The 27,203-nt window shown below is 45.8% G+C and overlaps 1 protein-coding gene across 1 annotated transcript in view; it reads left to right on the top strand.

Annotated features, from left to right (window-relative positions):
• LOC124605699 (facilitated trehalose transporter Tret1-like) overlaps positions 1 to 27,203 on the top strand; it is a 79,118-nt gene that overhangs the window by 33,383 nt on the left and 18,532 nt on the right. The window contains exons 4-5 of the mRNA XM_047137560.1: positions 13,815 to 14,123; positions 25,002 to 25,107. Of these exons, the coding sequence (XP_046993516.1) occupies positions 13,815 to 14,123; positions 25,002 to 25,107 (415 nt within the window). The remainder of the gene's footprint in view (positions 1 to 13,814; positions 14,124 to 25,001; positions 25,108 to 27,203) is intronic.

Raw genomic sequence — 27,203 nt, 5'->3', positions numbered from 1 at the left:
AGGAGAGGTCTTCCGTGAAATATGGAAGATTACAAAGATACAATCAATTCTCCACGTACTTCTCAGCGTTTTGGGATATACGTTCCAGAAATCAAAGTGCGTGTACAATCGACAACAGCCGCTACTTATAATCGAGTTGTGTGTTTCTTCTGACAACGGAAACCATTGAAAGGAAATTATATTCAGGCAGAATTTGTTTATAAACCGAATGTATTATTGCATTAACTACAGCCATTGAAGACGATCTAACTGTGCTACTTACAATGACCTTCAGCGCTGATGAAGGAATAAGCAGTAAAATTTTAACTGTGGAAGCCAAACGGACAGACTTGAAGGAGCGAAAGGGGGAAATTGGATGTATCTATACTCCGCAAGCTATATTGTTGTGTGTGACGGAGACTACTTTTGGTACTGTACAAACCTGTGAAGACTGCACGACAGGAGTGTAGCAATAATGAGAATCCCGACATTAACAGCCAATGAGAGGGCTTACTAACCATCTAAATGTGAGCAGTCAGTTAACTATGATGGATGAGGCGCAGTGTTCCCATGGCGACTACTGGTAGGCCACGACAATGACTACACAGCACACTAAGGACTTATAGCTTGAGGTACTATTACCCTACGGAAGTGAGGACGTTTCATTTAGCCACAATAATGTATGTGCTGTCCACATTTGAAGATAAGAGCGACTACAACCGTCGTTCACAAACTGTGGCAGTTGGCAGTTAATGTACATGACATATTGAACGTTCACTAATCGTGACACAATTCATACTGAAACTGCATTAAGACAATGGCAGTCAGAAATATACTGCGAGGTGAAATTACCATTGAACCCACAGGGATAACTACACATGCATACGAGTATCTACACCGTGAGCAACAAGTGCAAGAAACACGTTTTGCATCCCTGTAAAGCCTTGGACCTACGTGGGTAGTCGTTTTACAACAGGAAGGATTATCAGCACGGGAAATTGCCTACTGAATTATTGTTCACCAGTGGGAGCTGACTGGAACATTAAACCTGTATCGTGAGTCACAGAAAAATTAACTTATAATTTGGTAACTGAACATAAATAGAGTAGCAAAATCATTGTTACACTGTAGGTTATGATACAAAACAAATTAACATATTTTTAATTTAGGTATTTAGGTGTTAAAACTCAACCGCGCACACGAAATAAGGATAAAAGTGCTTAGACTTTCACGGTCAGTGTCAATTTGAATACAGTCCTTACCAACTGACCGAGCGAGGCGGCGCAGTGGTAGCACACTGGACTCGCATTCGGGAGGACGACGGTTCAATCCCGTGTCCGGCCATCCTGATTTAGGTTTTCCATGATTTCCCTAAATCGCTTCAGGCAAATGCCAGAATGGTTCCTCTGACAGAACACGGCCGACTTAATTCCCCATTCTCCCCGATGGGACCGATATCCTCGCTGTTTGCTCCCCTCCTCGCAACCAACCAATATAATCCTTTTATGCATTACGATCGCTCATTATCAAACAAGAGGTGGGTTTGTGGCGATTTTGGTATTTCAGTAGTTTCACCCTTCAGTTCCCAGCGCTAACTTTACATATAATGTCACTTCTGCTACTTTAGCTCCTGTGAACCAGCCATAATAGGGCCTAACATAAAAATCCGATAGCAAAAGTTCCTCCGCCCCAAATTTGTAATAACGAAAAGATTAATCCGCAACAATGAAGCAATAATACTCTGTCCAGTCGTAGTAGTATGACCACCTGTCAGAAACGTGAATAATCACCTGCCATCGTTGACATTAGGGAAAGGTAAACCTACATTTCTAGCTTTTGTAGACTTAGAGAAAGCTTTTGACAATGTTGACTGGAATACTCTCTTTCAAATTCTAAAGGTGAAAGGGGTAAAATACAGGGAGCGAAAGGCTATTTACAATTTGTACAGAAACCAGATGGCAGTTATAAGAGTCGAGGGGCATGAAAGGAAAGCAGCGGTTGGGAAGGGAGTGAGACAGGGTTGTAGTCTGTCCCCGATGTTATTCAATCTGTATATTGAGCAAGCAGTAAAAGAAACAAAAGAAAAACTCGGAGTAGGTATTAAAGTCCATGGAAAAGAAATAAAAACGATGAGGTTCGCCGATGACATTGTAATTCTGTCAGAGACAGCAAGGGACTTGGAAGAGCAGCTGAACGGAATGCACAGTGTCTTGAAAGGAGGATATAAGATGAACATCAACAAAAGCAAAACGAGGATAATGGAATGTAGTCGAATTAAGTCGGGTGATGCTGAGGGAATTAGATTAGGAAATGAGACACTTAAAGTAGTAAAGGAGTTTTGCTATTTGGGGAGCAAAATAACTGATGGTGGTCGAAGTAGAGAGGATATAAAATGTAGACTGACAATGGCAAGGAAAGTGTTTCTGAAGAAGAGAAATTTGCTAACATCGAGTATAGATTTAAATGTCAGGAAGTCGTTTCTGAAAGTATTTGTATGGAGTGTAGCCACGTATGGAAGTGAAACATGGACGATAAATAGTTTGGACAAGAAGAGAATAGAAGCTTTCGAAATGCGGTGCTACAGAAGAATGCTGAAGATTGGATGGGTAGATCACATAACTGATGAAGAGGTATTGAATAGAATTGGGGAGGAGTTTGTGGCACAACTTGACAAGAAGAAGGGGCCGGTTGGTAGGACACGTTCTGAGGCATCAAGGGATCACAATTTTAGCATTGGAGGGCAGCGTGGAGGGTAAAAATCGTAGAGGGAGACCAAGAGATGAATACACTAAGCAGATTCAGGAGGATGTAGGTTGCAGTAAGTACTGGGAGATGAAGAATCTTGTACAGAATAGAGTAGCATGGAGAGCTGCATCAGACCAGTCTCAGGACTGAAGACAACAACAACAACAACAATCGTTGACAGACGCGCGAGGAAAAGGGTCAGTGAGGTTCTGGAAGGTACCGACAGGGATGTTGGAGTCTTGGCGACTCCAGTGTCGTGTCCAGCTGCGCTTGCTTTCTCGACAGGATCCATGGCGCGAACAGCCCGATCGAGGTGGTCATACAAATTCTTCATTGGGCTTACGTCCTCGGTGTTCGCTGACCAGGGGAGTACGGTAAACGCGGCCTGGTGCCCTTCGAACCACGCACAGAGACCGTGACCTGTGTCACATGTAGCATTGTCCTGCTGGTAGATGCCATCGTGCACAGGGATGGTCCCCAAGGATAGATGCCTGATTGTGTTGATCCGTTGTACCTCCCAGAATGACCATATCATCCAGGCAATGTCACGGAAACATTCTACATCTACATCTACATCTACACGGATACTCTGTGAGTCACATTTAAGTGCCTGGCAGAGGGTTCACCGAGCCACCTTCACAATTCTCTATTATTCCAACCTCGTATAGCGCGCGGAAAGAACGAACACCTATATCTTTCCGTACGGGCTCTGATTTCCCTTATTTTGTCGTGGTGATCGTTTCTCCCTATGTACGTCGGTGTCAACAAAATATTTTCGCATTCGGAGGAAAAAATTGGTGATTGGAATTTCGTGAGAATATTCCATCGCAACCTTTGTTTTAATTATGTCCAGCCCAAATCCTGTATCATTTCAGTGACAGTCTCTCCCATAGTTCGGCGATAATACGAAACGTGCTGCCCTTCTTTGAATTTTTTCGATGTACTCCGTCAGTCCTATCTGCTAAGGATCCCACACCGCGCAGCAGTATTCTGAAAGAGGACGGACAAGCGTAGTGTAGGCAGTCTCCTTAGTAGATCTGTTACATTTTCTAGGTGTCCTGGTTAGCCTTCCGCACAACAATTTCTATGTATTCGTTCCAATTTAAGTTGTTCGCAATTGTAATCCCTAGGTATTTAGCTGAATTTACGGCCTTTAGATCTGACTGATTTATCGTGTAACCGAAGCTTAACTGATCCCTTATAGCACTCATGTGGATGACGTCACACTTTTCGTTATTCAGGGTCAATTGCCAATTTTCGCGGCATTCGGATATCTTCCCTAAATCGTTTTGTAATTTGTTTTCAGCTTCTGATGAGGGTTGGGGTTGTTTTGGGGGAGGAGACCAGACAGCGAGGTCATCGGTCTCATCGGATTAGGGAAGGACGGGGAAGGAATTCGGGCGTGCCCTTTGAAAGGAACCATCCCGGCATTTGCCTGGAGCGATTTAGGGAAATCACGGAAAACCTAAATCAGGATGGCCGGACGCGGGATTGAACCGTCGTCCTCCCGAATGCGAGTCCAGTGTCTAACCACTGCGCCACCTCGCATCTTCTGATGACTTTATTAGTCGATAAACGACAGCGTCATCTGCAAACAACCTAAGACGGCTGCTCAGATTGTCTCCCAAATCGCTTATGTAGATAAGGAACAGCTAAGTGCTGCCAAACGCTCACTCCCTCCTCCATGCTGGACCCCTTTACTTTCAGACGTTTCACTCTGGTCATGCCAATGCCCATCTGTCAGTTGGAGCACAAAACGAGATTCTTCTGAAAAGGCCGCTCACCGGACGTCCAGCTGAGGTACTGGCGTACAAATGCCAGCCTTCATTGCCGATAAAGCGCAGTCAGTACGGGTACATGAATCAGGCGTCTGTTGCAGAGTCCCATAGGCAGCGACGTTCGTTGAACAGTCGTTGAGGAGACACTTTTGATTGCCCCTTGGTCCATCTGGACGGTCGGTTGCTCAACATTTACACATCTCCTCGCCTGTACGCATATGCACAGCCGTAGTTCACCCCTGTCATCTATGGCCTGTGGTGCACCACAGTTGTCTCTGCACCAGTTCTGGATACCATCATTTGTCATGCACGGTAGACTTTAACCACTTTAACCACAGCTGCACGCAAGTAGTGTATAAACTTATCCGTTTCGAAAATGATACCATCCTAGTCGAAATTTCCAATTTCTGTGCGCTTTTGAACGTCTGAAGAGTCGCTCAGTTTCCGCATTACCATACCCTTTCAAAGGAAACATCCCGACATTTCCCTGAAGGTGATTTAGGGAAATCACGGAAAACCTAAATCAGGATGGCCGGACGCAGGTTTGAACCGTCGTCCTCCCAAATGCGAGTCCAGTGCGCAAACCATTGCGCCACCTCTCTCGGTGATTAAACAGATACAGTCTCACTGCACGTACTAAGCTGAAAACCAGTCATCACACAGACAACTTTCAAACTTGTAAAAGAAAAACAATGATTCGCTGACCCCAAAATAGCCCACGTATTCTTCCAGACCAATATACATTGAGTGCGCCTCATAACAACTAAGTATCTTTCAATAAATTCGTTCAACATTAACGTTAATTAACCTGGCCTGAAGCAGTGAGAGATTAATGTCAGTCTAAAACTTACAGAATACAATGCCTGCGTTTTTTATGAAGCTATTTCAAGACTACTTTTAGCTCGGCAACAGCAGCTGTAGATTCCGCGGTGTGTGGCACAGTACTACACCAGTGGCCATTAAAATTGCTACACCAAGAAGAAATGCAGATGATAAACGGTTATTCGTTGGACAAATATATTACACTAGAACTGACATGTAATTACATTTTCACGCTATTTGGGTGTATAGGTCCTGAGAAATCAGTACCCAGAACAACCACCTCTGGCCGTAATAACAGCCATGATACGCCTGGGAATTGAGTCAAACAGAGCTCGAATGGCGTGTACAGGTGCAACTGCCCATGCAGCTTCAACACGATACTACAGTTCATCAAGAGTAGTGACTGGCGTATTGTGACGAGCCAGTTGCTCGGCCACCATTGACCAGACGTTTTCAATTGGTGACAGATCGGGAGAATGTGCTGGCCAGGGCAACAGTCGAACATTTCCTGTATCCAGAAAAGCCCGTACAGGACCTGCAACATGCGGTCGTCCGTTATCTTGCTAAAATGTAGGGTTTCGCAGGGATCGAATAGAGCGTAGAGCCACGGGTCGTAACACATCTGAAATGTAACGTCCACTGTTCAAAGTGCCGTCAGTGCGAACAAGGGGTGACCGAGACGTGTAACCAATGGCACCCCATACCATCACGCGGGATGATACGCCAGTATGGCGATGACGAATACACGCTTCCAACGTGCGTTCACCGCGATGTCGCCAAACACGGATGCGACCATCATGATGCTGTAAACAGAACCTGGATTCATCCGAAAAATGTTCGTGCAGGTGTTTGTTGTCTTGCAAACGTCCCCATCTGTTGACTAAGGGATCGAGACGTGGCTGCCCGGTCCGTTACAGCCATGCAGATAGGATGCCTGTCATCTCGACTGCTAGTGATACGAGGCTGTTGGAATCCAGCACGGCGTTCCGTATTACCGTTCTGAACACACCGATTCCATGTTCTGCTAACAGTCATTGGATATCGACCAACGCGAGCAGCAATATCACGATACCATAAACCGCAATCGCGATAGGCTCCAATCCGACCTTCATCAAAGTCGGAAACGTGATGGTACGCATTTCTCCTCCTTACACGCGCATCAGAACCACATTTCACCGGACAACGCCGGTCACCTGCTGTTTGTGTACGAAAAACCGGATGGAAACTTTCCTCATGTCAGCACGTTGTAGGTGTCGCCACCGGCGCCAACCGTGTGTGAATGCCCTGAAAAGCTAATCATTTGCATATCACAGCATCTTCTTCCTGTCGGTTAAATTTCGCGTGTGTAGCACGTCATCTTCGTGGTGTAGCAATTTTAATGGCCAGTAGTGTATTAAAATGAAGAAATTCCTCCAGCTGTATTTAAGGTGTCGATTTTATTTTGGCAACTAGTTTCAACGTTGTAACAACGTCATCTTCAGGCCCAAACACTTGTTGAGTTACTAACCACCTTCCACACGGAGCACGTCCGTATCTCACCACTGACTGCTAGTATCAGCCGCAAGCAGTTGGCGTCAACAAGTGTATGGGCCTGAAGATGACGTCGTTACAACGTTGAAACTAGTTGCCAAAATAAAATTGACTCCTGAAATACAGCTGGAGGAATTTCTACATTTTAATATAAATTTATACCAGCTGACGTCCCACTGTCCTCCATTTCAGCTATGGATGTACGAAGAGCATAGAGAGTTGTTTCACACGACGTTCCTCTCTGACAATGAAGGCTATATGACATCAATGGTTTCCGGCCACAGAAGCAAGTACTTGAACTCTGAATATCCAGCTAAAAGGAAATGGAAAGAAACAGTAGTGAAAATTAATGAGCCTACATGAAGACCACTGTCTCAACGAGCGGTCTGGCGTCATTTTTAATCTGTTTACTGTTCTAATGACAAACTTACGTTACTTTAACACAATCTCGTTTGAAACTTCAGTATGCCTACTGCAAGATAAGAATGACATCTGATACCAGTGCAATATGAATTGTCATGTCAGAAGCACAGAACTTAATAGCACCTCTAATCACACAGATAGTAACTGGCTATCTGTAGTAAAGAAATCTTTGGTATATGGTCGGTCTTTGATAATGTGCACCACGTTAAAACTGTATGCCGGAGAGAGGCCGTGAAGCCATTACTCGTGATTAGCGCGCACTTCGCAAACAATTTGCTCTGCCCGAGCACGCCTGGGGCACCGAAACAAGCCTTCAGCTTACTGCAGACTGCGACGCCTTGTCCTCCTACACTCCGAAGATCTTCTCTCACCCCCTTGGTGAAACAGTGAACGTGTTTGTTGCCTTGGTGTGTTCAAATGGTTCTGAGCACTATGGGACCTAACATCTGAGGTCATGAGTCCCCTAGACTTCGAACTACTTAAACCTAACTAACCTAAGGACATCACACATATCCATGCCCGAGGTATGATTCGAACCTGCGACCGTAGCGGTCGCGCAGTTCCGGACTGATGCGCCTGGTACCGCTCGGCCACAACGGCCGGCCCTTGGGGTGTCTCAAAGGTCACCTACCTCAAAACAAAAAAAAATGGCTCTGAGCACTATGGGACTCAATTGTTGAGGTCATTAGTCCCCTAGAACTTAGAACTAGTTAAACCTAACTAACCTAAGGACATCACAAACATCCATGCCCGAGGCAGGATTCGAACCTGCGACCGTAGCGGTCTTGCGGTTCCAGACTGCAGCGCCTTTAACCGCACGGCCACTTCGGCCGGCGACCTCAAAACATTGGTGCATTTCGTTTGTATATAGCCATGCACACTCCACGTTTACCATTGACAGCAAAAATATCAGTCCGCGAGAAAGTCGAGTTCATACTGTGGCTGAAAGATATTTATGAAGTGTTGGGACCCCAATGTAGCGGTCGCGCGGTTCCAGATTGAAGCGCCTGGAACTGCTCGGCCACAACGGTCGGCCCTTGGGGTGTCTCAAAGGTCACCTACCTCAAAACATTGGTGCATTTCGTTTGTATATAGCCATGTACACTCCACGTTTACCATTGACATCAAAAATATCAGTCCGCGAGAAAGTCGAGTTCATACTGTGGCTGAAAGATATTTATGAAGTGTTGGGACCCCAATGTGTATCTCAGCTTGTGGCTATTCAGCTTGTGATATAATTCTATTCAACTCACCGCTCTTTTCACAAATCAGAGATCGACTGCGACCAGTCGATATGTCCCAAATAGATAGCTACATCGTGGCTCAATTGAGCGGGACGCTTCACTGAAGGCAATTCTGCTACAGACAATGAGATTCCAAGCTGAAGACCTATCTGGAGACAACATGGATAGCGGTGGGATATCAATGGGAATGTCGCCCGCCGTTACGCTCGACAGCCAGGAGTGGTGGACCAACACATTACCGGCTTGCTCAGTTTGTGAAACTCTTTCTCCTGAATAAATCATCCAATTTTTCTCAAGTTCTAATCATTTGTTTGTCTGTACATGTACGTCACATCTACCGATTTCCGTCCAATTTGGATAATTCCTTCGTGGAGCGTCACTTTTCTTGTCTTAAGGCGTATTTCCGTTTGCGAAAATGTTAAGGATTCTCTTTTCCAGCCGCGCGGAATGGCCGCACGGTTTAAGGCGTCTTGTCACGGGATGCGCGGCCACTCAAGGCGAAGGTTCGAGTCCTCCCTCGGGCATGGGTGTGTGTGTTGTTCTTAGCATAAGTTAGTTTAACTTAGTTTAAGTAGTGTGTAACACTAGGGGCCAATGACCTATGCAGTTTGGTTCCTTAGGAATTCACACACACACACACACACACACACACACACACACTTTTCCATTCAAGAAAAAGGAGAACCGTTTTTCAGTGAAAATAGGTTACTGACAAAGCTTTTAAGTTCATGACGAATGAAGAGGCCTTTTTATTTATTTTTTACTATTTACATTAAGAATTTTAGTTTTTTAAAAAGAAGTGTTTCAATTCAGTCATTCCAAATGCGTCGATGTCTGCAACAATTCACTTTATAGTACAAAAGTGCACTCTCATTGTACCGCTGTTTTCTTGTCACGAAGATGTACTACGAATTCTAGGTTCGTTTAGACAGTACTTACAACGCAACAGCTATTTTTATGTCTGCGAGGATACTTTGTTGTACATAGGAGAAGAAACCATACTTTCAGGAGAAATTAAGTGCAACCATGCCAGACAGAATCCAGTCCAAAGAAGACATTTATGGCGAGCAGAAAGGAATGACAGGGGCGAAAAAACGAAAACAAGAAAAAACAAAATATAAACAACGAAATAAAAAACGTGGGAATAACAGGGCCGTTGGCTCTGGCAGACGTTAAGTTTCTGAAGCGGCGTCCAATTGCAAAGCTTGTACCAGACCGTTTGGTCACACAACGATATTATTATTACTGAAACAAAATCATTTAAAAAGGCAATTAAAAAGTACCTGTTAACAATAAGCTCTATATAGTATAGGAGTATTTGGGTAACATTTCACACCAAACTTTCACATACTTTTCTTTTTCTTTGCCCGAAAACCTTCCTCCAAAGCTATACAGTGGATAATATTAATATTTTGTCCCCCTTCCGAGCTCAACCTCTCTCTCAATATGGAGATGCAATGGTCCTGGTGTCAGTTGATAGTGTGTGCAGTGTCGCATTATGAAACAGTGTAGTGTCGTGTTTGAGACTTTCCCGACGTAGTGACTGCTTCACTAGTTCACGAGCTTCGCGTCGGATAATGTGGAAGCTGCACAATATTTCAACGACGCAGTTGCTCGGCGTCTTCAGGTGCTTATTGGCGTGTTGCTGCAATCACTCGCCAGTATATACGCACTGGCCGAGACAGACGGAGTAACAGGGAAGTAACCGATTTTGTGACTTTTGCCGGCCGCTGTGACCGAGCTGTTGTAGTTGCTTCAGTCCGAAACCATGCGGCTGCTACGGTCGCAGGCTCGAATCCTGCCTTGGGCATGGATGTGTGTGATGTCCTTATGTTAGTTAGGTTTACGTAGTTCTATGTCTAGGGGACTGATGACCTCAGATGTTAAGTCCCATAGTGCTCAGAGCCATTTGAACCATGGCTGGTGTTACCCTTGACGCTGCATCACAGACAGGAGCGCCTGCGATGGTGTACTCAACGACGAACCTGGATGCACGAATGGCAAAATGTCATTTTTTCGGATGAATCCAGGTTCTGTTTACAGCATCATGATGGTCGCATCCATGTTTGGCGACATCGCGGTGAACGCACATTGGAAGCGTGTATTCGTCATCGCCATACTGGCGTATCACCCGGCGTGATGGTATGGGGGGTGCCATTGGTTACACGTCTCGGTCACCTCTTGTTCGCACTGACGGCACTTTGAACAGTGGACGCTACATTTCAGATGTGTTACGACCCGTGACTCTACCCTTCATTCGATCCCTGCGAAACCCTACATTTCAGCAGGATAATGCACGACCGCATGTTACAGGTCCTGTACGGGCCTTTCTGTATACAGAAAAAGTTAGGCTGCTGCCTAGCCTGCACTTTCTCCAGATCTCTCACCAATTGAAAACGTCTGGTCATTGGTGGCCGAGCAACTGGCTCGTCACAATACGCCAGTCACTACTCTTGATGAACTGTGGTATCGTGGTGAAGCTGCTTGGGCGGCTGTACCTGTACACGCCATCCAAGCTCTGTTTGACTCAATGCCCAGGCGTATTAAGGCCGTTATTACGGCCAGAGGTGGTTGGTGGTTGTTCTGGGTACTGATTTCTCAGGATCTATGCACCCAAACTGCGTGAAAATGTAATCACATGTCAGTTCTAGTATAATATATTTGTCCAATGAATACCCGTTTATCATCTGCATTTCTTCTTGGTGTAGCAATTTTAATGGCCAGTAGTGCACATTCAACAAGTAACTGAGGACGTAGGGTGGAGAAGAGGAATTCGTGGTAACTCGCATCTAACCAGTCAAAATACTGATGACTCTAAGTATATAGTATATAAAGGCAATGGTTTTGATACGGCAGTTGTTGGTGGTCACTTGGATGGCGGTGGCCGTTAGAGAAACCCCTTGGTTTGAAGAAGAACATCAGTAACTTAGGGTCACATTCCTGTTAGAACCAGCCAGGTAATGGCAATCACACAGTTCCGAAAGTTCCCCCATAACTTTCTGGTAAGACAGACATAGCCTTTTGTAGGCAGCGCCATTTAGGGTGGCGACAGAAAATACTGCCTACCCTGACAGTCTGGTGGGACCGAAATTTCAAATACGACCCAGCAGGGTCACTCAGACTCGTTTTTCTGAAGCATACAGCGCGTAGCGAACGTGACCATCACTGAGGACCCCGTTGACAACCGACGGACGCACTTGCCACAACAGCGTGAGATCATATGGCCTACAAGCTGGGTAACGCACTAGCATGCTACACTGTTGGTCCTATTTCCTAACATTTCTCTTTCTTACTCGTGTCAAACTAATAGGGGCTTCATTGACTAAACTTCTGTAATTTTCATTTTATCTGATGCTTCATATCGTGTGAACACTTGTGCACCCTCTTCTCCCAATTTCGTCTTCTTTTGGCTTATAAATCTGAACTGCTGTATACATAGCAAATAAGGAGTCAAATTTCGGCTCTTCTGATTGTTATGATTTCGGAACTTCTCTTCCTGTTCACCTACATTCCCATGTTCAGCACAGACAAACAAGCTGTTAAGCAGGTGGTCATAATGTTTTGGATCATCAGTGAATATTTTGTGCAGGCGAAGCATCTTAAATGTCCAGGTCAACTTTAAAGATTGTATTAACTGGTGTGTGCATAGAGTGGTTGCTCTGTGCTGCTACTAGCCAAGGGGAACAGTAAATTGCAACTAGAAATGAATGTGACAGTGCCACTTGACACAGATAAGGGATGGCGCAGAGTAAATAAACTTGTTACATTTCTCACAAGTATACATATGTTATGTTATCCTGTAACCAGACTAAATGATGTGCCTATGTGCAGTAGCCTCAGTTGTTACTTGTGGTTCATCTAGATGAGAAATCAAGCTTTAATACACACACAATTGTACCATGCTTAAAAATTGGGGTATTGTTGACAAAATTGGTAGTAATGCATAGTTAATTATTCATCTCTTACACTGAGGCAGGACTAGGAATCATAGTGGACTATGGTCTGAACTTAAGGATGCATAGAGTAAGGCTGCTGAAAGAGGAACTACCTTACCAGATGCATTAGGTACAGTAAATTGTGCACTGTAAGTTGTATTTGGAGTCCTTAGTGTTGATCTGTATGTATGAGTGAGAACAACTATGGGCTGGGTGAAGAAAGGCAGGCCACATAAAATGAATAAAATGCTAAGTACTCAAGTAGACATGCACATGTCAATCAGGAAGCATATTACGGATTTATGACAAGAAATATGGGACATCTCTGTCACTGGGAAGTGAATACATTGTTTCATTTCAGATGACTGCTAGAGACTCCAAATCCTTCATTCAGGCAACAGCTGTTCTTGTTGACTGTTTAAAAGGGCACAATCCCTACCCGGAATATCATTGTAGCATTATAAGAACTGTCAAATCAAATGAGGGGGAAATAAGTCCAGAAATTTCCAAACTGTCTTCAGATCCAAATCTGAGTATAAAAAGGAGAGCAGGTCTTGAATAACAGATCAATAGCGCGACTACAGGGACTTATCCCTTGCACGCTTCCCGTGGGACCCACATTCCCAACTGTCCACAATCCACATACGTAATGTACCTAATTGATATTTGCCCGTCCACTCATTACTCGCGCACACTAAGGTGACGATTCCCGTAAGAGTTCGGACAACCTGTGCGCTTTCGCACAGAAGAAGGTCAGTGGCTGGGTAGCCTTTAACTATATATATATGAAGAAAGTAACTGTTCTCGAAAGAACAGCTTTCAGCTGTCCCCATCGAGGTATATCAACAACACCTATCGGCAACTGTGGGTTTTGAATTAATTATCATTTATTCTAGAGAAGCTGCACGGACATCAATGGTATCTGTTCTTTCGAGAACAGTTACTATCTTCATATATACAGGGTGAGTCACCTAACGTTACCGCTGGATGTAATTAACATTTTACAATGCAACAAACGGCACTGATTACGTATTTGTTTATATGTTCAGATGTGCTAACAAAACTAACGGGGTTCCATTTAAAAAAACGTAGGTTTGTGTTAAAAAACATACTTCCGTGCATTTTTGTATGGTTTGTATTAAACAATTACACTAGCCCCTCTCCTCACGTTCGGTCTGTGGAATCGATTCGTCAGTATTTGATGTGGTTTACGAAATATATCCAGCGGTAATGTTAGGTGACTCACCCTGTATAAGACCAGTGTTATGATGTCTCAGAGAATACATTACCGATATTGAAACATCGATTTGTGAAATCCCAATACCGATAACGTGTGACGGTGTGTGTGTTGTCGGCAGGAAGCGGCGGAGGAGCTGCGGCGGAACAAGGCGTCGATGGGCGACCTGTTCAAGGTGCGCGGCAACGTGCTGGCGCTGTGCCTGTCCCTGGGGCTGGTGCTGTTCCAGCAGCTGTCGGGCATCAACGCGGTGCTCTTCTACGGCCAGGACATCTTCCAGCAGGCCAACACCGGCCTCGGGGCGGAGGTGTCGCAGATCGTGGTGGGAGCCGTCATGATCGTGGCCTCGTGCATCACGCCGCTCGCCGCAGACCGGCTGGGCCGCAAGCCGCTGCTGCTCATCTCCGCCGTGGGCATGGCCATCGCTGACGTAAGCAGCTGCGCTAGTACCAGCCGAGATCCCTCAAGTATCTCCATCTCGTCACCACATGCAACCACATCACAATTTAAAATGATTAACAAAGTAAATTGTTGGCCGTTAAGCTTGCAACAATAGGAAAGATACGCACGTCAGTACTCGAGGACGCTAAGACTCGACTGTACAGCAGCACCGGACTCGGAAGTAAGCCGGTTCGAATCCTGCTGGTGGATGAAATTTTCACTGCTGGTACACTAGTGTCCAAAATTAAAGCAACAAACCGCTATTTCCCCTTCATGTGTCTAATTCATGATATACTCATACAAACTGTCAACAGATGTCCGTACTATAGTGTTCTAAAGATGGCATTCTAGTTCAAGAGACAACCACGCCAGTAATGACGTCAGGGCACCAATCAAACGGGGTAGTGTTTGCTGGGTAGTCCCACTTCCACCATCGCTGTGTACACAGTCAAGACGGCGCAGTATGGCATATGGGAGATGCCCACCAGACTCTCTGCGGTGCAGGGCCGTAGGAAGAATGGAGCAAGGACAGTCTGAAAATGTTGTGGCCCGATGAGTTAAAGTGAATCGTTCTGTTGTTTCTCGAATGTGGCGACAGTTTATACAGACCAAAACTGTATCCCGAGAATCAGAACCTAGCATGTGGGACATCAGAAAGAGAAGAATTTTATTTGGCTGTAAGGGCACTCCATGACACTGCATGACACTGGCACCCGACCTCGCAGCCTCCACTCAACGTGTTGCGTCGAGGCAAACGGCGTACAGAAGGCTTCAGAAGGGTGGCCTTTATTGTCGTACACCTGCTGTATGTATGACGCGTCTTCACGAGAAGGGAAAGTCTATAGTGGAGCCGTCAACATGCCACCTGGGCGGTCGGACAGTGGGACAACGTTCTTCCCACAGATGAGTCGCGATTTGGTCTGGAGTGCGATTCTCGACGGATTCGCATTTAACACAACTTCAGGATCCAAACATTGTGGGAAGAATTCCAGACCGAGGAGGGTCCCTGACAGTGTGAGCAAGGATAATTTTGACCACTCGAACACCTCTTCATGGAACTGTGCGGTTGAATCGGCAAAGTTTAACTGCTGTCAGGTATCGAGATCTTGGGACCTCATGAGAGGGTGACGCGAGGTGCTGTGGGCATAGACTTACAAGGGGAGGCCGCCAATTGTGAAATTCAGATTCGATTCATACTGCGCTTAATAAAAGCTCATGGCCAGAGGTGTAATGTGGCAAAGCACCAAGATGCACTTCTCAGCCGTTGTCGAGAAAACCGACAGTTAAAAGAAACCGTTGCGGTGAAATACTCTCTATGATTGATAACTTTTCGCAGCGTCGTGGCGCAGCGGTAAGCGCTTGGGTTCGTAATCCAAAGGTCGCCGGATCGAATCTCGCGCCATGCAATTTTTTTTATTATTAGTTTTTTGTAATTCAAATATATATATATATATATATATATATATATATATATATATATATATATATATATATATATATGAGTATTAATGAATTGCTTATGCATGTTGGTGAAGGCGGATCGCTCTCCAATTGTACCGCTTCCATTTTTCCGCTTTTTTTTAACAGGGTGTACCAAAGCTCTCCCGTCCGCACTGATTTTCAACGATGTTATATGTTGCGCTAGGGACCGCATCTACCTTCTTTCGAAGTTAGCAGGCAACTACGCTGTTATGCGGCGGCTCGTTTCGGCCCATTCAACATCTGTCCTTCAAGTGTAACGAGCGAGCAACGGAGTTTATATTTCATACCTGCCACAGCGAATTTGTGTTCGTGGGGTCTCTATTCTAATTCGAACGTTTGACTTACGCTATACGTATTCGTTTCGGAATATCGTTTCTACGTCTTCCGTTAACTATACGTGGTTAACATTATGAAGACGCCGGCCGCGGTGGTCTAGCGGTTCCGGCGCTCACTCCGGAACCGCGGGACTGCTACGGTCGCAGGTTCGAATCCTGCCTCGGGCATGGATGTGTGTGATGTCCTTAGGTTAGTTAGGTTTAAGTAGTTCTAAGTTCTAGGGGACTGATGACCACAGATGTTAAGTCCCATAGTGCTCAGAGCCATTTGAACCATTATGAAGACAATTAATAACATTTGTGAAATACAACTTTGTTTGCGGAAAACATAACGATGTTCGAAGTCGCCAGTTTTTCCACGACAAACGACATTCAACAACTTATTATATGCATAATTGTTGCAACTGATTGCCGGGAATTATATATATATATATATATATATATATATATATATATATATATATATATATATATATGTGTGTGTGTGTGTGTGTGTGTGTGTGTATACACATTTGAATTACAAAAAACAAATACTAAAAAAAAAAGTTGCATGGTGCGAGATTCGACCCGGCGACCTCGGATTACAAACCAGAGCGCTTACTGCTGTGCCACGACGCTGTGGAAAATTACTAATCGTAGAGAGTATTTCACTGCAACAGTTTCTCTTAACTGCCGATTTTCTCGACAACGGCTGAGAAGTGCATCTTGGTGCTTTGCCACATTACACCTCTGGCCATGAGCTTTTATTATGCGCAGTATGAATCGAATCTGAATTTCACAATTGGCGGCCTCCCCTTGTTAGTATTGATGGACGACAATGCTCGGCCTCATAGGACACAGGTGGTTGATGTTTTCTTGGAAGATTTTGCATGCATGGCGTGGCCTGCTCGCTCTCCCGATTTGAATCCCACAGAGCACGTCTGGGGACACGGGTTTCATCACGTCAGCATCCACCAACCACTCTCCAAGACTTGCGAGCAACTCTGCGGGAAGAGTGGGAGTTATTGCCTCAACATGAGATTAATGACATCGTTCACAGTATGACCCATCGTTGTCAGGTCTGTATTGTTGGCAGAGGTGGCCACACCCAATACTGAGCACCTCACCCAATTGTCAGAATGTGTATGTAAATCCGTTAAGTTGGAAAAAGGGAAGAACATCTTTCACTACCGTTACGCATATTGTAGTTGTTTAAGTTCTTTACATTGTTTCTACTTAACTATCACCTGTTTGTATTGCTTTGTGGCAAAATAAACGGAACCTGGCAAAATTTCCGTTTGCTCCTTTAATTTTGGACACGAGCTTATTCGGCCAGAGTAAGGTAAGGAGAGGTGGTGGCATCCGGGTTCCCGGGTTCGATTCCCGGCGGGGTCAGGGATTTTCTCTGCCTCGTGATGACTGGATGTTGTGTAATGTCCTTAGGTTAGTTAGGTTTAAGTAGTTGTAAGTTCTAGGGGACTGATGACCATAGATGTTAAGTCCCATAGTGCTCAGAGCCATTTGAACCATTTTTGAGAGGTGGTGGCGTAAACTTTTTGACCACAAGTATCTGCGCCAAAGTCCTGGATTAAATTCCAGACTTATTAGCAGTGTGAAATGAACTGAGGACAAGTGACACCCTATCTATCAGCTATCGAGGTCCATCTGCTTCGATGGGCATTCAACCTCTACTGCGCCGAATACCTGAACCCTCCCCCCCCCCCCCCCCCTCAAGCGCGTATGCGCGGAAGCGCCCCAGTCTGTGCTGCGAAGGGGGGGGGGGGGGGGCGTGCAAAGAAGGTGTGGTAACGGCTTGGACCCGTCCGAAATATAGCATGCACTTCAGTGCGAGATGCTTTCAATAATTTTCAATTTTCACAACGAAACTCTGTCTCGGAATCTCGCAGAAAACCCAGAGAGATTCTGGTCATACATAAAGCACACCAGACGCAATCAATACCTTCACTACACGATAGCAACGGTGAAATCACTGATGACGGTGCCACTAAAGCAGAATTATTAAACACGGTTTTCCGAAACTCCTTCACCAAAGAAGACGAAGTAAATATTCCTTAATTCCAATCAAGAACAACCGACAAGATGATAAACATAGAAGTACATACCCTCTGCGTAGCAAAGCAGCGTAAATCACTTAATAAACGCAAGGCCTCCGGTCCAGATTGTGTATCATTCAGGTTCCTTCCAGAGTATGCTGATACAATAGCTCCATATTTAGCAATTACATACAACCGCTTCCTCACAGAAATATCCGTACCTAAAGACCGGAAAATTGCTCAAGTCACACCAATACCCTAAAAGGGAAGTAGGAGTAATCCGCTGAATTACAGGCCCATATCACTAACGTCGATTTGCAGTAGGGTTTTGGAACATATACTGTATTCGAACATTATAAGTTACCTCGAAGAAAACGATTTATTGACAGTCAGCACGGATTCAGAAAATATCGCTCTTGTGAAACACAACTAGCTCATTATACTCATGAAGTAATGAGTGCTATCGACAGGGGATGTCAAATTGATTCCTTATTTTTACATTTTCCAGAAGGCTTTGACACCGTTCCTCACAAGCGTCTTCCAACAAAACTGCGTGCCGACTAATTATCGCCTCAGTTATGCGAGTGGATTCGCGATTTCCTGTCAGAAAGGCCACAGTTCGTAGTAAAAGACGGAAAGTTATTTAGTAAAACAGAAATAATACCCGGCGTTCCCCAAGGAAGTGTTATGGGCCCTCTATTGTTCCTGATCTATATTAACGACATAGGAGACGATCTGAGTAGACGTCTTAGATTGTTTGCAGATGATGCTATCTTTTACGGTCTTGTAAAGTCATCAGATGACCAAAAACAATTGCAAAATTATTTAGATAAGATATCTGTATCGTGCGAAAAGTGGAAATTCACCCTGAATAAAGAAAAATGTGAAGTTATTCATATGAGTACTAAAATAAATCCGATGAATTTCGATTACGCTATAAGCCACACGCATCTGAAGGCTGTAAATTCAACTAAATACTTAGGGATTACAGTTACAAATAACCTAAATTGAAACGATCACATAGATAATACTGTGGGTAGAGCAAACCAAAGACTGCGATTCATTGGCAGAACATTAAGAGAGACTGCCTAACCACACTTGTCGGTCCTATTCTGAAGTATTGGTGTGCGGTGTGGGATCCCCATCAGGTGGGATTGACGGATGACAAAGAAAAAGTTCAAATAAGGGCAGCTCGTTTTGTATTATCGCGAAATAGGGGAGATAGTGCGACAGACATGATACGTGAATTGGAGTGGCCATCATTAAAACAAAGGCGTCTTTCGTTGCGACGGGATCAAGTCATGAAATTTCAATCACGAGTTTTCCCCTCCGATTGTTAAAACATTTTGTTGGCGACCCACCTACATAGGGAGAAATCATCATCACGATAAGTGTTTTGAGCCGGGCCGGCAAAGCGCGTTGCGTGCAGGGAGCACGCAGCACTGCTGGGCGGGGCGGGGCCGGGCCGCGTGCCGCTACGGTCTCTCTTTAGGCCTTCTTCTCGGTCTTCTTTGGCAGCAGGACGGCCCGGATGTTGGGCGGGACACCACCCTGTGCGATAGTGACGCCCGACAGGAGCTTGTTGAGCTCCTCGACGTTGCGGATGGCGAGCTGCAGGCGGCGCGGGATGATGCGCGTCTTCTTGTTGTCGCGGGCCGCGTTTCCGGCCAGCTCGAGCTCCTCAGCCGCGAGGTACTCCACGACGGCGGCGAGGTAGACGGGCGCCCCGGCGCCGACGCGCTCGGCGGTGGGTTCTGCCGACCGGGAACTGGAGCCCAGCCCTGCTTGAGCGGGACTTTGACTTGCCCTTGACTTTGCCTCCCTTTCTGCGTCCGGGCATAGCGTTGGGCTAGTGGCGTTGGCGTGCGCGACCGAGCGAGCGCCGGTAACGATGTGAGCCGCAGCGAGTCGAGCAGCGGAGTGCGTGCCGGCTCCGGCTGCTGGCTGCTGCTCCTATTATGACTTCCTCACTGTGAGGAGGTTCGAGTCGAAGTTTGTGGCCTGTTGGCCTGTACTCCCATGGGAATCTTGTAGAAACTTCTGTCTGTACTGGTGGTTGGATCTGGACTGGCAAGGAGTGCCGATGACCTATTTCTTGAGCTTGTCGATATGACGATTTTTCTTTTTCTTCTTACTTGTTGCTGAGGTCTCTCCTCCGATTGTTAAAATATTTTGTTGGCGGCCCACCTACATAGGGAGAAATCATCATCACGATAACTGCTCGTTTTTCCAGTGCGCCTTTCGAGAGCGGAAAGGTAGAGAGAGACAGCTTGAAGGTGGTTCATTGAACCCTCTGAATAGCAGAGTAATCACGTAGACTGCCAGATGGGTAAAGGGATAGTGGTCAGTGGTGAGGGACCCGAGGGTTCCTCCGATTCCCACAGAAGCAGAAAGCGGTGCTGGAGCGCCTACAGAGAGTTGCAGGCAGTTGCAAATGGCAACAGCCCCATGATCACTGAAATACGGAGTGATAGGGGAAGGGGTGATGATGGGTGTTCCATCTGAGCTTGAGGTCGGGGCTGGTTGTGGTGGCGGTGGCACTCAAGCCCCTTCTGTGTCTGGACAGATGTAACTCAACACACATTAAGGTTGTTGGCGTCCAAGCCACAGGACTACCAGCGGAGTGGGCCCTCACAGTTGCACAGGGTGTGTAACGCCACGACGGCCTAGAGCGAGTTGCGGGAGGGTCAGTATCATAAACTGAAGTGTCTGTGGTTGTGCAGCTTGGCAGGGATATGAGCATCAATTGGCATGGAGTGGCAAGTGCTCAAAAACGGGGTGAGGGTTAAGGTAGTGGCATAGGATTCAACAGCCTTCTTCATTTTTGCATGATGGCATGAAGGTCTGAAAGAGACCTTCTGCTGCACCATTTGAGAAAGGATGGAATGGAACACTGAGAATATGTTCTATGCCATTGGCCACACAGAACTCTTTGAAAGCAGACACCATAAATTGGAGGCCATTATCAGAAACTAAAGAATGGGGTAACCCTTCGATGGCCAAAACCTGGGCTGGAGCGGTGAAGGTGATATCGGTAGTGGTGGACGTCGTGCATACCACTTAGTGGTATTTCGAGTAGGCATCCACAATGAGCAACCACATCAATCCCAAATATGTGCCCGCAAAATTAGGTGGATACTGTCCTAGGGGTAGCAGGGTATAGGCCAGGGTGCAAATGACTGTTGGGGTGCTGCTTGGTGCTGCGCACACCATGGACAGCTCACTTGACATAGTGCTCATGTGAGACATTCCCAACAGTACTGGGTGGCATCGTAATGTGTGGTGGTGGTGACACGTGCGGCTGTAAAGAGAAAACTATCCAATACAAGCTGCCATGCAGCATCAGCGTGAAAACAGAGGACCTCCTGTTTGTCAAAATCAAGGTCTAGGTCATATCCAGCGGGTACATGCTACAAGGTGTCAGCATTAGAATGTTTTTCCATGGTCTTAAACAGTATGGTACAATTGTAAGCACTCAGGAACAATGCCCAGCACTGTAAGCGTTGGGGCACTCACTCTAGAAGGTTTGACCGAGGCCCAAAGAAGGGAACCAAGGGCTTGTGATCTGTAACGAGAATTTTGCCCCAAAAAGGTAGACATGAGATATTTTAAGGCAAACTCTATTCATAATGCCTTATATTGGAACTGTGAATAGTTGTGTTGGTCTCATGAGCAATTGGCCGTTCAAAGCCATCCTCGTTCCTGTGCGCCAGAGCCGCCCCATGCCATAGGCAGTTGTGTTGATTGCCACAACCATCAGACGTCCAGAAGAAAAAGGTGTGAGACCAGGTGCGAATTTCAGCATAGCTTTTAATAGGAAAAAAGCCTGATTACAGGCAGGAGTCCAGTTGTAGGGCACTCCTTCCTTAAGCAGTTGATCGAGACGTTGCGAAACGTGGGCTGCCTGGGGGACGAACTTGGAGTAATAATTGACTTTACCCAAAAACACCTGCAGTTTTGTTAGGTTCTTCAGGTGGAGATGAGAATCTATGGCGCCAACATTTCGATCAGTAGACCTGATTCCATCTCTGGTGAACAGTGCCCCAAATACTGTACTTCTGGATGAAAAAATCTACAATTCTCCGAAAGACAACGCAGACCTTCGTCCTGCAGGGTGGTACAGGGGGTGCGGACATTTTTCAAATTCTCCTCATGAGAGGGTCCCTGTAACAATGAAATTATCAAGATAATTCACATCAGCTGAAATACTCTGCTCTAGTTGTTTCAGATGCCTTTCGAAAATTGCTGGCGCCAAGGCAATGACAAATGGGAGTTGTGTGTACTTATGGAATCCGAAGAGCGTGTTGACAACCACGTTCTGAGATTCCTCGTCTAAAGGCGACTGAAGATAAGCATTGGTAAGGTAGATCTTTGATTAGTGTTCCCCAGCAATAAGTTTGGTAAGGAGGTCTTGTGTCTGGAGTACAGGCTAAGTTTCAGCCAGCGATGGTAGCCAAGAAATCCCCATATATTAGTACCACTAGGGAGAGGGGAGGGGGAGGTGCACCATGTGCTAGTTTTCACAGGTTCGGTAACTCCAGCAGCCTGGAGACAATCAAGCTCCTGCCTCCCCACAGTATGCAAGACTACTGGAACGGCCCTGGCATGATAAAAACGAGGCGTGGCGTCTGGCTAAAGGGTAATGTATGCCTGAAAACCCAATATGCAACCCAAATCCGATTTAAATAGCTATGAAAACGCGGAGCGAAGATCATGCAGTTCCTGGAAAATGACGGCATTGGCTACAACCTTGACTTCATTGAAGATACAGAACCCAAACAATGTAAATACATCGAGGCCAAAAATGTTAGTAGCTGATGTTGATCGACAACGAATAGCGTAATGAGCCGCGTAAGATGTTTGTAGGCTGCAAGTGACCAAGAACAGAACTGTCCCCGTACGCCCCAAACGGAGTGAGCGAGGAGACAACTCGAGTTCAGTCGTGCATACTTTGCTAGCTTGATCAGAGAAATGCTGGTCCCTGTATCCACCTGGAAACGGACGTTCATAAAGGTGGGGTGTGTGAAATAACTTTTGTATGAAAGGGTCGTCCAGTACAACTGCAGGCTACAAGGCATGTACAGTGTCGTGATGGGGCAGGATAGGAGTGGGTGTCCTTCCTTACCACAAAGCATGCAGCCCCCCACCCCAAAAAAAAAAAAAAAATCTGGACAGTCCACCCAGGAGGATGTCGAAAAACACCGTGGGCACGAAGAGAGCGGCCCTCGTGACCTACGACGAGGCGTGACTGGAGGCTCAGAAGCCATAGAGATGTCAGGCACAGACGAATCACGACGGTGCTGCCTGGGAGCTGGCCGGACGGTGTGGCCGAACGGTTCGAGGCGCTACAGTCTGGAACTGCGCGACCACTACGGTCGCAGGTTCGAATCCTGCCTGGGGCATGGATGTGTGTCATGTCCTTAGGTTAGTTAGGTTTAAGTAGTTCTAAGTTCTAGGGGACTGATGACCTCAGAAGTTAAGTCCCATACTGCTCAGAGCCATTTGAACCATTTTTTGAACCGACAGTGCAATTTGTTTTTAAAAGGGCTCTTACGGTGGAAGGGTGGCAACTTTATAAAAATGACTATTTAAATAAAACCCATGAAATTCAGACTTACATAAAGTGTACCACATGCTCTACATTACATACATACCGCCTCGCAAGATGATAGGCAAGATAAAAACATATTTCAGGAATTCGGCCTTTACCTTAATTCTATAAATTCGTTAACACCGAATCCGACAAACATGACAGAGCCAGCGTAAAATGTTTGTAGGCTGCCGTGAGCAAGAACAGAACTATCCCCGTACGCCCCCAAACGGAGTAAGCGAGAGACAACTCAAGCGAGTTGTACGGCACACCGACAGACAGACAGACCTACACTAACTGCCTAACAAATGCGGACTAGAGACAAACGAGCAAGCTGGGGACGAGAGACTGAACAACAAACAAGTAGAATTTAACAAGTAAATGGCACAACATATCTCCAGTCACTTAACTTCTAATAAACTGAGATTTCTGGCGAAGACCTAGTGCAGCACCCCCAAATCGCTCTCCCGAACCGTCCGCCGCCAGCCGCTTCAACGGACGCAGGAAGACGCAGACGCGCCCATCTCCCGACTCACGGCGTCGCAGCTAGCGCCGGCCAGACCGATGTCGTGGGTTGACTCCTGTTGCTCTCGTGTCGGCCGCGAAGCCACTACTCCTCGCTATACGGCGCGGCCCACTGGACTCACGTGGCGACCTCACATGCGCCGACGCTCAAGACGGACAAGTTATCTTGTGCCTCAGTGCGCGACAGACCGACCGATCGATCCAACCGGCCTTAAAGTCGATCCGAACGACAGACATCCTCGCACTCCAGACGGCAGCCCGACATTGACTAAGCGCTCACTCACTCAGACTCACCCCTGCAGAGGAAACATGCCCTCAGGCTACCCGACACTCCTTCCCCGGGAAGAGACCGACCTACCGATCAATCCAACCGCCAATATCCATTGCCTGAGCAAACTCGAACAGACTGGAGGCCTAACACATACTAGAACTCCGGACGACAGATAGACACTGACTGCCGCACACTGACCCGGCTGACCAACCGATTAGACTCAGCTCGACTGGCCGACTCAGACTGACTAACTGACAGACTCGCCGAGACTGAACGACTGACGCAGACTGACTGACCCCTTGTGGAGCTCATAGCTTCCCTTAAATGCACGTGAACAGGCAACTTTTCCCTTTTCCCACCAGATGGTGACACCAAAGCTGCGATTGCCACAGCGGCGCCACCGCCAGAAACGGAGGGCGACTGCTTCACACTACGCGCTGCGGCGCGCTTTTCAAAACAGCAATTTTTACTACGGCTCAAATAGGATTATGTGATATTCGTTGTAGTAAAATAAACCGATAACTGTTACAGAAGTTATTGGCACAATTACGAGATGCATTTCATTGTTAACTGTAAATAATAATGTGTAATTAGTAGGAAATTAATCATAACATACGTGTCGTTTTTTCAGGTTGCTCTGGGTACATACTTCTATGTGTTGGAATACCAGGATGCATCGTCGCTTGGTTGGCTGCCAGTCACGTCGCTCGTCGTCTACATCTTCGTCTACTCGCCAGGTGAGCGGCCGGCCAGCAACAGTTTCTAGGGAGTCATGTTTATCCGAAAACATTAGTCGCTATGCCTTCCCGCAACCTCTGACTCTACTCTCGCTGTTTTTATATGCGTGCATGTGTGTGTGTGTGTGTGTTTGTGTGTGTGAATGAGTGAGTGTAAAGGGCAGTCAAATGAAAAGGAGACTGATAGGAAAACAATAATAAACTGAATAGGTTTAAAAACAGCCGACCAGTTGCAAAGGATAAAGTAATCTTTACCTAGGTTTCGATAGATTTAAATCTATCTTCTTCAGAAGGCGGCAGTATTACATTAACATGGAGTGATATGTCACTGTCGTTTTTACAAACATCTGCATAGCTCCATTAGTCCAAATAAAATATAGCCCTGGGAATAGGGCTATATTTTATTTGGACTAATGGAGCTATGCAGATGTTTGTAAAAACGACAATGACATATCACTCCATGTTAATGTAATACTGCCGCCATCTGAAGAAGATAGATTTAAATCTATCGAAACCTAGGTAAAGATTACTTTATCGTTTGCAACTGGTCGGCTGTTTTTAATCCTATTACGTGGAACCGTTGCTGTTGCGCAGCTATGTTTAAAATACTGAATAATAAACTGTTTATTATTTCAAAAGTAATCGCCAAAACTGTTAAAACATTTATTCCACTGTGAGACAAGACGGTTAGTACCTTCATGGAAAAATGCTTGCGGTTCCCTATTTAACCATGCAGGAGTGCACCTCTTTGTCAAAAACCTTCCTCCAGCGGTCAAAAAATATAGAAAACGTACGGGGTGAGATTTGGACCGTATGCAGGATGCGTGAACACTTTCCAAAAATTGAAGCGCGAAATTACGCCCAAACGTTCAGGAATCTTGATGGACGGCATCATTCTTTTGTACGATAACGCCCGCCTACACCTTGCAAAGTTGTTTCAACTACGGTGCAAAAGTGCATTACTGATCCTCCATAGAATCTTGACGTCCCCGCATGCGATTTAGATATTTTTGGAGCCGTGAAGAAACGCATTTGCGGCCGTCGATTTTCTTCGAATGAAGAGATGCACGCCTGGGTACAATCATGGTTCCATAGGCAATTGCAAACATTTTTAGACGGTCGCATTGACCGACTTGTCTCACAGTGGGGTTAATGTATTAACAATTACGGCTATTACTTATGAAATAATAATAGTTTACTTACGTTTTTCCGTCTATCTCGTTTTCATTTGACTGCCCCTTCTAGATTGCAGACGTGAAACACACTTTCCTAGTCTATGAGACGTTACACTCCAAAGTTGTGACAGCGGGAAACTGGCGAATAGTTTTCAGTTTATACAAGTGTATACGACGCGTGACCATAAAGTAATGAGACTGATGAGAAAAAAAATGTTGCTTACCGTTTTAGTCAAGTTTAGTGATGTCTCCTTCAAATTAGTTCCCTTCTTATTGCACACACTTTTTCCAGCGCTTCTACCATTGATGATAACATTTCTGGAACTCGTCTTTTGTCGTATCCTCCAAAACCGTCGTCACAGCTTTTTGGACATCTTGTGTTGCTTCAAAATGGTGTCCCTTGACCGCCGTTTTGACTCTTGGAAATAGAAAAAAGTCGCACGGAGCGATATCTGGTGAATAAGGTGGCTGTGGTAGTACTGAAATTTGTTGTGAGGTTAAAAATTACTGTTGTGGTGTGAAATTTTTGGGAACCATTTTTGCACAAATCTTTCTGATACCAAGATCTTCAGTTATTATCAGACGAACCGTTTCTTGATTGATGTTCAGTTCTTCTGCAATCATTTTCACGGATAATCTTCGATCAGATCGTACGAGTTCACGCACCCTGGCCAAGGTGACATCTGTCCGTGAAGTTGATGGTCGTCCACTGCAGTCTTCATCTGCAACATTCGTTCTGCCTTCACTAAATATTTTATGCCAACGAAAAACATGAGCGCTTGACATAACCTCATCTCCAAAAGCCTTCTGAAGCCTACCATAAGTTGTCTTCGTGTTTTCAGCCAATTTAATCCAAAAGGAAATGGCATACCGTTGCGCAATGTTATGCAGTCCCATTTCCGTGACGAGAGACACAAACAC

The sequence above is a fragment of the Schistocerca americana genome, chromosome 3, assembly GCF_021461395.2.
Source record: "Schistocerca americana isolate TAMUIC-IGC-003095 chromosome 3, iqSchAmer2.1, whole genome shotgun sequence".
NCBI classification, from domain to species: Eukaryota; Metazoa; Arthropoda; class Insecta; order Orthoptera; family Acrididae; genus Schistocerca; species Schistocerca americana.
This window is presented reverse-complemented; position numbering and strand designations above follow the sequence as displayed.